The sequence below is a fragment of the Suricata suricatta genome, chromosome 12 (genome assembly GCF_006229205.1).
Source record: "Suricata suricatta isolate VVHF042 chromosome 12, meerkat_22Aug2017_6uvM2_HiC, whole genome shotgun sequence".
NCBI lineage: Eukaryota > Metazoa > Chordata > Mammalia > Carnivora > Herpestidae > Suricata > Suricata suricatta.
In genome coordinates this window covers 48,885,888-48,897,858 of record NC_043711.1, presented here as the reverse complement: position 1 = coordinate 48,897,858, position 11,971 = coordinate 48,885,888, and the positions used below count along the sequence as shown (strand labels likewise).

Here is an 11,971-nt window from a genome sequence, read left to right as displayed (position 1 = left end):
TTAGTGTGAAAAATTTTAAACATGCTAAAGAATACAGCGAATAGTATAATTAACCCCTTATGTGTATCATATTGTATCACATCTAGAAGTGCTTGCTACATGGTACCCTCTTTTGAAGATCAGGTGGATTCTCCCTCATCCCTCCACTGAGAAGCTGCATTTTCCCTATGAACACCAAGTAAATTGTGGTCTGATCATTTGGAACCTGACAAATAATCCAGTTCTATTAGTGTTTGACAACTTCCTTATTTGGGAGCACAATAAGATGCTCTAGGCACATCTTACACCTCTTCTGCCCCAGACTTCAAATCAGTCGTGTCTCCTAGCAGCCCAGTCAGTCTCTTTTCCATGGGAACAGTATTTAGAGACCACAGTCCACGCGCTAGCAAGCAGTGGAGCTGAGATTGGAACCCGAGCAGGCTGACTTCTGCACTGGTGCTTTTAACCTCTATGCCCTCTGGTTAATAATGTGTATTGGGGACAATGACAGTAATAATTATGACTGTTACTCCTATTGCCATGGCCAGCCACTCACTGTCAAATGCCCTGTAGGTGCTTCCCAACATTAAAAAAAATGTTTTTAATGCTTATTTATTTTTAGGGTGAGAGAGAAAGGGAGGGAGGGAGGGATAGAGAGAGAGAGAGAGAGAGAGAGAGAGAGAGAGAGAGAGAGAGAGGCACGTCAAGTGGGGGAGGGGCAGAAAGAGAGGGAGACACAGAATCTGTAGCACGGGGTTCGAACCCACGAACCTTGAGATCATGACCTGAGACAAAAGTCAGACGCTCAGCTGACTGAATCACCCAAGTGCCCCTTCCCAATATTCAAAAAATATAATTGCTATGGCACCCTCAGCATTATTCTTCTTGCCTTGCAGAAAAGGAAACTGAGGCTCTGAACGATAAGCGGCTTTGTAAGATCACACAGCAAATAGAAGAGCATGAATGCAAATTGGGGTCTGTGTGACTCTCAGTCCTGTCCCTTAGACACTAAAGAGCAAATTGGTTGGTGAAAATTCTGTCTTTGGTGGTTTCCACCCTGTCTCCTTCCAATCTTTCCTTGCTTTGCTTCTTTTGCCCCAAGTACTCCCTGTATCCAAGGGCCCCAGAGCCCTGACACTTGTTTGGTATCTTTCCAGGCGATCCACCTCGTGAGCACTTGTGGGGCACCTTCTGGTATTCATAGCTGAGCTAGGGCATGGATGGTCCTATTGGGAGAGAGTAATTTCCGTGGAGTGTCTTTGAGGTACAACCTGCTTTAGTGCCCCCAGAGGAACATTCAACTTTCCCAGGAGGCTCTGGGAATCTAAGTAGCCTTTAAGAATCAAAGAATTGGAGAAGTTCTTGACCACTAAACCAGCCCTGCAAGAACTTTTAAGGGGGACTCTCTTAAAAGACGAGGGGAGAAAAGATGAAAAAAAAAAAAAGACCAAAAGCAACAAAGACTAGAAAGGACCAGAGAACATCACCAGAACTCCAACTCTACAAGAAACATAATGGCAATAAACTCATATCTTTCAGTAGTCACTCTAAATGTCAATGGACTAAATACTCCAATCAAAAGATGTAAGGTTAAAGAATGGATAAGAACCAAAGCATTGGAGCTTGAATGGGGAATGTGTATCCAGAAATCATGTCGGATGGTGGAGGCACAGGACTCAGCTACACATCCTTCCATTTTTTCCTGGTGGCTGGCTGCGTCCGTGTAAGGAGGAATGGCTGGAAGCTACAGAAAGAAGAATTGCATCTGAATTGCTCATCACAAGGACTGTCTACTGAGCATTTGCTGCTTTTAAAATATGGAACATTTTGTTTTCAGTCCTGAATAAGTAAGTACAATCTCTCTGTTGGTCTAAGAAAAGGAGAATGTCTATGGAAACAGTACCTGAGAGTGGATTGGCTCCACAACATCAGATAAATATCAAGAGGAGGACAAGGCAAACGCTTTGTCCTGAACTTAAAGCTGCTTTCAATGGAGGAGGGCACTTGTTGGGATGGGCACATGATGTTACATGGAAACCAACTTGACAATAAACTATATTTAAAAAATAAAACGAAATCAAGTTTAGACAGCAAAAAATAAAATGCTGCTTTCAGAACTTGCTTGTGCTCTTGTTTGGCCTTCCCTTTCAGGGCCAAGAGGTGGGCTTGAGGGGTGCTGTGGAAGAGGGCAAGAAGAGTATCGTTCAGCCTGTGAGGAAAAGATTCACGGGAACATGGGCTCATTCTGGTGATTACTTGTACATTCAGTCTCCATGAGCAGCTGGTGGCAGGAACTCAAAGATGAATGGCTCTGGACGCTGCCCTGGAGACTCTCCAGAGATGGAAAGATGAATCTGGAGCCCAGGACCAACAAGCGATGCTTGTTCCAAATCTGTCTTCATGATTGAATGGAAAGACCGGATTTCTTTCCCTTTCTCTCTCTTTCTCTCTCTCTCTCTCCTCATTCTTTTTCTCTTTTCTCTCTGTTTTTTTTCTCTCACCCTCCCACCCTTTTGTCACCTTCACCTACAAGTACTATAAAGGAAAGATTACTAGTGGACTCAGACTTGGGTGATTGTCTTTGCCTGCCCTGCTCTAACTAGTTGACACAAAGCCCTTGCGCTCCCTTCCCCTCCACTCCTCTCTGCCACTCCCCACCCTTCTGTTGGAGGCCCAGAAGGTATAGCATCCTGGGGGCCTCAGACCTCTAACCTGTGGCTTTGTCTGCTCCATTACTCTTCCATGAAGTATCAGTGGACAATCCTTTTTGGTTTTGGGTTAAAAGACCTAGATTCAAGGCTGGACTTAGTCACTAGCAAGCTATGTGATCTTGAATGAGTCTCTTTGCCTTTCTGAGACTCATTTGCCGCGTCTATAAAATGAGACTAATTCTCATGATCAGGTGTTTTTATGAGAATATTCTGTGGTGCTGAACGTGGACTCAAGCCAGACTGCCTGAGTTCAAATCCTTCCTCTTCCACTTACCAGCAGAATGCCCTAAGTGAGTTATCTTTTTACTTCCTCATTTGGTTGGACTGAGTCAGAAATACGTCAAATTGTATAAAAACACCTGGAACAGTGTTTTTGCACACAAGTGCCTAATGAATGTCAGCCATTATTGTAATGGGTATTAAAGTCCTTTGTCCAAATGTTATTAATATTATTATTGTCCAATGAATATTTGGGCATAGGCTGGGGAAAATCAAATGAATACAGCTCTGGCTTGGGAGCCAGAATTTCTTATGAAGCAACTCTAAAGAAGTGAAGACTGAACTTCTCCAAGCCTCAGGGCCTTTGTATGTATAATGGCAATAACAACTTTGCTTCTGCCTACTTCACAGGGCAGCTCAAGTGCCTGGACAACAGTAAATGCTTAAAAAAGTATTTGTTGGGGGCATCTGGGTGGCTTAGTCAGTCAGGCATCTGACTTTGGCTCAGGTCATGGTCTCATGGTTCATGAGTTTGAGCCCCTCATCAAGCACTCCACTCTCATTCTCTCCTTATCCCTCTCTCTCTCTGTCAAAAATTAATAAACTTACAAAACAGTATTTGTTAAATGAATGAATGAATGAATGAATGGACCATGTTGGGTAGTAGTGACAAGTGGCAGGGGTCTGCCCGGAGCAACGTAACTGCTGACTTGGGGCTATGAGATCTGAAACAATGAAAGCCCATGTAAAGTAGCGGGAGAGTGCTCAGTTAAACTGACAGACTGGGTGGTATTATGGTCAGCTTCCCATTTGGATCATGGGCATTCTTATACTTGCCTGGTTGATGAGCTAATGAATGTATAAATGCATTAGTAAAAATCAGCCTTTTTGGCAAATAATAGAATGCTAGCTATCACAGTTTTAAAAGAGCACACAAATTGACTTAGTAATTCCATTGGTAGGAAATCATCCCCCAGATACCTTGGCCCAAGTTTGCCAAGATGTATATAGATAGTGTGTTCACCGAAACTCTTTGCAATAGTGAAAAACGAAATAACCTAAATGCTCCACAGAATGGGAGTAATAAATTGTGGTACATCTATGTTATTGACTTTGTAGCTAAGAATGAGGTAAATATAGATGTATTAATATGGAGCAGTCTTAAGATGTGTGGTTAAATAAAGAAACAGAAAAACTCAAGTTGACAAAGCTATGCGTTTAATTTAATAACATTCATGGGGCGAAAAGCCGTATCTATGTATCTGCGTAGGAAATATCAGAAAGTAAATCTCTGAAAGAGGGTGGTTGTCTCTACAGGGGGAAAAAGGTTTTTTTTTGTTTGTTTGTTTGTTTGTTTGTTTTAATTTTAACTTGAGAAAAGAAAGAACTCCCGTTTGAAGTCCAGAGGCCCTATTTGTAGTGTGGGCAATGACACTGTATGACTCAAGGAAACTGTATTCACTTTTTTGAGTCTAAGTTTCCTCTTATGTTAACTAACAATGGTAATATTCACGTCTCAGTGTTGTGATGGGGTGACATGAAATAGTAGATATGAAAACACTTGCTCAGAGGGGGGACAGATCACTATAGCAATCACGGAGGACGACGTGAGGAGGAGGCAGGAGCCTGGACCTTGAGAGGTTTGGCAAGGTCTGGATTTGGCCTGAATCCTGACTGTCTTTTCCTAAGATTCAACAGGCATTTATTTATCAAGGGTCTGCTACAAAACCTAATGTGGGCTTTTTAACCATTTACCTGCCCTGAGTGGCAAAGGGGATGTTGGAGCGTGCGCAATGAGGGCGTCTTTGGCTGCGCTCCGCCCCTGTACTACAAGTCCCAACAGGCTCCGCACACGCCTCAGGCGCGTCGCTGACTGCTGACGTCTCGCCGTAGCGCGGGGAATTTCGAGTAGCGGTGGAGCGCGGGGACGCCAGTGGGTGCCGGGCCCCTCAGGCTGCTTAGGAGAAACCATGGACTCCCAGGTCGATCCTCGGTGGCCTCCAGGCCTGGCAGTCATGAAGGTGAGTGCTCTGGGGAGGTTGGGGGCACCCGGGTGTCCAGGAGGCCAGCCCCGCCTTGAGGAGGAGAAAGGATATGATGTGAGCTCCGAGCTGGGCCGGGGCACCCGGTTCGGCTCTGCCACTGAGCGACCTGGTAGATTTGGGCCTCCTGCTGAGAAGTGACGGGGTCAAGCCTCGGTCCCTTATGGTGAGCGTAGGTTGGTCGTCTTATGGAACCGGGTATCAAGCGGTGCAGCCGCAACAGGAACCGTGACCTCTGGAGAAATAGTCCAAACAATGAAAACGACAGTGACAACTAATCCTTTCCGAGGGCCTACTACTTGTCAAGCATTATGCAAACTTTCGTAGTATATTAGTTGAGAATTTCCCCTAGTGACACCGGACATGATTTGGTTTGAACCCTGCATCCAAAAAACGTATTTAATCATCTAGCAAAACAGGTCGTTTCCTCACATTCTTGGATTTCTCCTCAATTACCTGGCGCTGATTTGCCGTAATTCTTCCCTGACCTGTCCTAACTTTTGACAGTTGTGCATCTCTTTTAAACAAGATCAGGGTTCAGCCTCGGCATTAACCTTTTGTTACATTGTATTATTTTACCTTTTTTTTTTTTTTTTTTTTTTTTTTTTGGTGCAAGGCATGCCAGTTCCATTTACTCTAGTGGCGAGTTCTGGATTCCTGCTGTGCTTGATCAAGAGCAAATACACTTTGCTGTGCTAGCTAAGAATCAGTTGCTTGGTTTTTCTTCTTGCTCTGTAATTTGTGTGCAAGATCACTTTCCAGTTGTTATCCCTCCGTTTGGCAAATTTGGGGATTATGGTATCTGTTCCATTGACTGATAAGACTGACTTGGGGGATAATGCCTTGTTCTTCTTGCTGTCATCAGTGTCATCTACAGAGCTGGGGGACTTGACATAGCCCCAGAGTGAAAAGCTGACATTGTGGAAGGATCTAGGAAAGATGTGGTTTTGGAGTTGTGGTGGCCTTGGCACAAAGGTATAGTGGAGAAAAACGTAGATTTGAGTTCAGTGGTCCTGGGTTAAATCTGATCTCTGGCTCTTATTTAACTTTGTGATCTTGAGTCAGCTACTTAACCTCCTTGAGCCTGAATTTCTTCACCTATAAAGGGAAGACAAAAATAAACAGTGTATACTGTTGGTTAAATGAGTCGATGTGTGTGGAGGGTATCCTGTCTGGCTTATTCACTGTGCTTGGCAAATAGTGCATGCTCAAAGACTATTTGCTGATTGGTTGAAGGTAGTATCTGGAAGGTACTAAGCATTCAATTAATATGTCTTTATTATTATCATGTGAAGTGTTCCTTTCACTCCTTTTCATTTGTTGTGCACATTGAGTTGGGTAGAGGAAATAAAGCTTTGTACCTTGTAAAGCTTTTTGCTTTGTAGATTTAAGCATATTATACCAATTACCACAACTTCCACAACGTTTTTTAGAGGCAGGTTCCGTGTCTTTTCCAGATTTGATGTCTTACCACAGCACTGAATATAGGATTCAGCTCCCGAGAGTGCTCAGCAACGGGTTGACTGAGTCCTTATTAGAATCATGGTGGAAAGCCAGCCCCCTCCAGTGTTTTCTTTTCTACTTTTCTAATAGATCTTTATTTTATTTTATTTTTATGGTTTGTACCTATTAATACTCTTCATTTTACTCTTCCTCCATCCACCTTCTCACTGGCAACCACCAGTTCTTTATATATGAGTCTGTTTTTTGTTTGTTTTATTTTTTAGATCCTATGTATAAGTGAAATCATATGGTATTTGTTTCCCTCTGACATATTTTACTTAGCATATTACCCTCTCGGTCCATCCATGTTGTCACAAATGGCAAGATCTCTTTCTTTTTTATGGCTTAGTAAGATTACATTGTATCCATGTACCACATCTTTTCAATGCATGCATCTATCCATGGACACTTAGGTTGCTTCCTTACCTTGGCTTTTGCAAATAATGCTACAATAAATATAGGGGTGCATATGTCTAGTAGTGGAATTACAGGATCATATAATATAATATTTCTGTTTTTAATTTTGTAAGGAACCTCCATAGTGTTTTCCACATTGGTCACACCAATTTACATTTCTACCAACAGTGCGGGAGTGTTCCCTTTTCTCCACGTCCTCACTAACACTTGTTATTTCTTGTCTTTTTGGTACTAGCTATTTTGACAGGTGTGAGGTGATATGGGGGGTTTGATTTGTATTTCCCTAATGATGACTGATGTTGGGCATCTTTTCATGTGTCTGCTGGCCGTCTTTATGTCTTCTTTGGAAAAATGTCTATTCAAGTTCTCTGACCATTTTATAATTGGATTATTTGGGGTTTTTTTTTGTTGAGTTGTGTAAGTTCTTTATATATTTTAGATCTTAACCCCTCATTAGATGTATCATTTGCAGACATCTTCTCCCATTCACTGGGTTGCCTTTTGGTTGTTGATGGTTTCTTTTGCTGTGTGAAAGCCTTTTATTTTGGTGCATTCTCAGTACTTGATGTTTGCTTTTGTTTCCCAGGCCTGAAGAGACATATCTATAAATATGTTGTTAAGGTGATGTCCAAGAAATTGCTGCCTAGGTTTTCTTTTAGGAGTTTTATGGTTTCAGGACTCACATTTCAGCCTTTAATCCATTTTGAGTGTATTTTCTGTGTGGTGTTAGAAAGTGCTCCAGCTTCAGTCTTTTGCATGTAGCTGTCCAGTTTTCCCAAAGCCATTTATTGAAAAGACGGTCTTTTCCCCATTGTATATTCTTGCCTCCTTTGTTGTAGATTAATCACGTGGGTTTATTTGTGGCCTCTCTGTTCTGTTCCATTGATCTATGTGTTTTAATCCCTTTGTAATATATTTGCCAATTTGTCGTTTGGGACAAATAATTCGCTGCTCCCCGAAGCTCTGTTTGAAGTTCTTTCTTTGTGTGGAAATCTGTCTTTAAATCCCAATAACCTAGGATCTGTGGACAGACTTTTGTATCTGGAGTTATTTATAAAATTTTTGTTTGTATGTGTTTTTCTGAGAAGAGAGTTCATAATTTTTATCCCTATTTTTAAAGGGATCTGTGACCAAAAAACTTAAGAACCTTTCCTCTAGTTATTAAGTGTTTTCGCTCACTCTGTACTTCCCCCTTCCACCTCCCCCTCTTCTCTAAGTTGAAGAAGTCCTGGAGCATGCGCCTGACCACTCTGTTTAGCACTGCATGTTACCTTCTTGACGTGGCAGCACTAGAAGGTTTTATAAGAATGTTATAGCTCATCTGATACAGTATCACTTTCCACAGACTTAGCTTAGCGTGTGTCAGAACCACTCCTCCAGAGGACAGTGATAGTTCTATAGAAGAAAGCACAATAGAGTGGATACCTGGACTCTAGCTTCCAGTCCCGTCTCTGCTCTTAATTGGTTTTCAACAGTCTTCTAGCGGTTGGTGTCCATGGTAGCTTATCATTGAAAATGATAGAAGATTTGGGCTTTTTAATGTGGATTTCCCTGGATTTATAGCAATAGGACTTTCTGGTTCTGAGAGATTATAAATGGAGTATGTGTACAGAGTAGAAAAAATCCAGATTAAGATAAAAGAGAACATGAAAGTTACTCATCAGCCTGCTATCCAGAGATAGCCACTGTTGAATGTTTTCTCCTGTTTCCCTTCAGTTTTTCTTGTGTGTGTATGATGCATATATGCATTTAAAATTTGGGAACACTTTGGAGTCACCTTCTTTGCTTTGATTCAACCCCCTATAAGCACTGTAGGCTTCATCTTTAAAACTGGGATATAGATAACTATGTACTTGTTAAGATTATTATGGAGATTAAACTGTATAGTTCTACTGTACAGTTCTGCTGCTGTATAGTTCTACTGTATTGTAGATTTGTTCTCTGACTTTTTTTTTTTTTTTTTTTTAGTTTTCACTAAAACAGAAACATTTTCCCATGGCTTTAATTATTCTTTGAAAATGTGTGTGTGTGTTTGTGTTTTAATGGTTTTAATGGCTACACAGTATTTTGTCATATAGACTGTTAGTGACATTAATCTTTTTCATTTGTATTTTTAAAATTTAAGTAATATGCTCATGGTTAAAAAACATGAGAGGTGTCTGGGTGGCTCAGTAGGTTGAGCATCAAACTTCAGTTCAGGTCATGATCTTGCAGTTCACTGATTCAGGCCCCACACTGCTCCGTGCAGGCAGCTCAGAGCCGGGAGCCTCCTTCAGAGTCTGTCTCCCTCTTTCCTGCCCCTCTCCTGCTTACACACTCTCTCTCTCTCAAAAATAAACAAACATTAAAAAAGTAATAAAACATATGAAATGGAAAGTAAAAGTCTCCCTTCCAACCTTTCTGTCCAGTTCTGTCCAACCTTATCTGTCCAGTGTTCTGGCCCCTGTTACCATTACTTATTACATAATATGTATCTTTTCAGAATTTCTTCATAGGTATATGAGGTAAAAATAGAATACATATTTATTCTGCCCTCTCTTTTTAACAAAAAGTAACGTACCTTACTTCCAGTTGGCACTTTGCTTGGCAGTCTTTCCATATCCGTACATGAGAGAGCTCCTTTTTGTTCTTCCTCTTAAATGTCTGCTCAGCATTCTATTGAATGCAGACTAACATTTTATTGTAAATGATTTAGAAGATTTTGGGTTGCGAGAATAGATCCTTTCCTATGTGGATTGCCTTCCAGGCTAACCGCTGCCTTACTTCTGCTGCCCCTGGCTCCAGCTCCTCCCAGGCCTTCCTCACTGGCTCCAGCACTTAGTGACATGTGTCCTACAGAAAGCCTCAGGCTGACTCCAGAGAGAGACTGGAAGTTTAGTCCTGGCGTGACGCATGCCCGGCATGTGTGTATGCTTCCCCATATGTGAAGTAAGGGTTTTAACTAGATGATCTCGAATGTTTGACTTTAATAATCTCTCATTTTATTCTTAACTGGTGTGGTGAATGGTGCTTGGTACCTTTTACCCAACAGTGACTATAGGCCAGGGAATGGGTCTGAAGAGGAGGAAGCTTGGAGTAAGAGCTGGAAGTACATGGGAAGTGGAACAGGAGTGGAGTGGCCCTTGTGTGAAGGGTTGTTATGGAGCAGAAATCTGTGGTGTCCCTTTATCTGTGTAGGGCGTTTGAATGTGTAAGTCATGGGAGAGAGGTTTTTCTCCATTTGTCAAGATCTCTTGCAGTTTATGTGGAGTTAAATTTGGGTTTGTATATTCATAAAAAGTATTATTAAATTGTTTTTTTTCTTTTTTTTTTTTTTTGAGGATGGAGAGAGTTCTGTGGCAGACGGTCCAGTCTTGGTGTCTGTCTGATGAGTATATATGTATTTTTGTATTTCAGACAATAGATGACTTGCTGCGATGTGGAATTTGCTTTGAATATTTCAACATTGCAATGATGATTCCTCAGTGCTCACATAACTGTAAGTATGCATTGTCTCTGTGAGTTAGTACGAGTGCGATTTCTCATATCAGGTAGTGTTAATTTAACACACAAGAGGTAAAACTCATTTATTTCTTACATTAGCTTCTCTATCTTGAAGTTTTCAGAAGGTATTTTCTGCTATCTTCTTCTTGGATATTTTTTTAAAGCAGAAAATTATTATATTTTAATATACAACTTCTGTACAACCAAAAGGTAAAACATCACTGTAAACTGTTGGTGAGAAAATGTAGTATTTCATTTGCAATACATGGCAAATAGTTAACATTCTTAGTTGCAAATGATCTTTTAGAAACCAGTGACAAAGACATTAATATTCCAAGGGAAGTGAGAAAACATAGAGGAAAATGAAATAGCTAATAGGTAGTAAGGCTTAAGGACGTATAAAGATGATTGAACTGAACAATAACAGAAGAAAGGTGTAATATCACACCGTCAAAGATTAAAACACTGACATCTAATGTTAGTACTGTTTTAGAAAACAGAAGTCTCATAATCATGTGGGGGGGATAGGATTGATGACAATCTAAACAGTTTTGGGAAATCTCTACTCCTGACTGAAAATACTAATTTTGGATATTCTTATTTCCAATGAAGCGGAACTACTGCGACTGTTTCCACAGATTAGTTGGAGAAATTCACAATAATTTATATATAAGCATGTTCACTGCATAAAAATTTGTAGTTAATGTAGGGGCCCATAAGACAAAAGCATATCAGTTTATCAGTATACCCCAAAAGGTATGCACAAAACTCCATTAACAGATAATGTTGGGGAGTAGAATTAGAAGAGGAAAAAACATTTAGGAAGTAAAAATACTGTTCCTCACAAATTTCAGTGTCCTTTGAAATCCAGAAAAAGATAACTTTTTATGAATTAATTTTAAATTTACCTTGTGATAGGTGAAAATTATAAATATGTGCACTTAATACTTATTGGAACACTGAAATGAAGCCTTACAATCATACCATTAAGAACTTGTCTGTGTAATAACATCTCCATCATTTAAGCTCCCAATGTTTATTAAAAAAATTTTTTTGTGTGTGTTTATTTGTTTTTGAGACAGAGACAGATGGTGAGTGGGGTAGAGGCACATAGAGAGGGAGACAGAATCCAAAGCAGGGTCCAGGCTCTGAGCTGTCAGCACAGAGCCTGACACAGGGCTCGAACTCATGAACTATGAGATCATGACCCAAGCTGAAGTCAGATGCTTAACCAACTGAGCTACCCAGGCGTCCCTCAGCTTCCCAATATGGAGTCCAATATTAATAATGAGAAGAGTCAACCTGTATGATTACTGTTCTTTCCAATGACGCTCTAGGTAGCTTTCAAGCATGAGCATTCTCAGTCCAGTTTTTCTTTACTTTTTTTTTTTAATGTTTATTTATTACTTATTTAGAGAGGGAGGGGTGAGGAGGGGCAGAGAGAGGGGGAGAGAAAGAATCCCAAGCCAACTCCGTGCTGTCAGTACAGAGCCCCGTGTGGACCTCCATGTCACAAACTGTGAGATCATGACCTGAGCTGGAATCAAGAGCCCAGATGCTTAACTGACTGAGCCACATAGGTGCGCATTAGTCCAGTTTTTCTGATATGTGAGGATT

At 40.9% G+C, this 11,971-nt stretch overlaps 1 protein-coding gene across 1 annotated transcript in view; it reads left to right on the top strand.

Annotated features, from left to right (window-relative positions):
- Nucleotides 1–4,833: 4,833 nt before the first annotated feature.
- Nucleotides 4,834–11,971, top strand: part of RAD18 (RAD18 E3 ubiquitin protein ligase) — a 99,370-nt gene continuing 92,232 nt past the window's right edge. The window contains exons 1-2 of the mRNA XM_029917209.1: nt 4,834–4,930; nt 10,268–10,349. Coding sequence (XP_029773069.1) covers nt 4,880–4,930; nt 10,268–10,349 — 133 coding nt within the window. The 5' untranslated portion in view covers nt 4,834–4,879. The remainder of the gene's footprint in view (nt 4,931–10,267; nt 10,350–11,971) is intronic.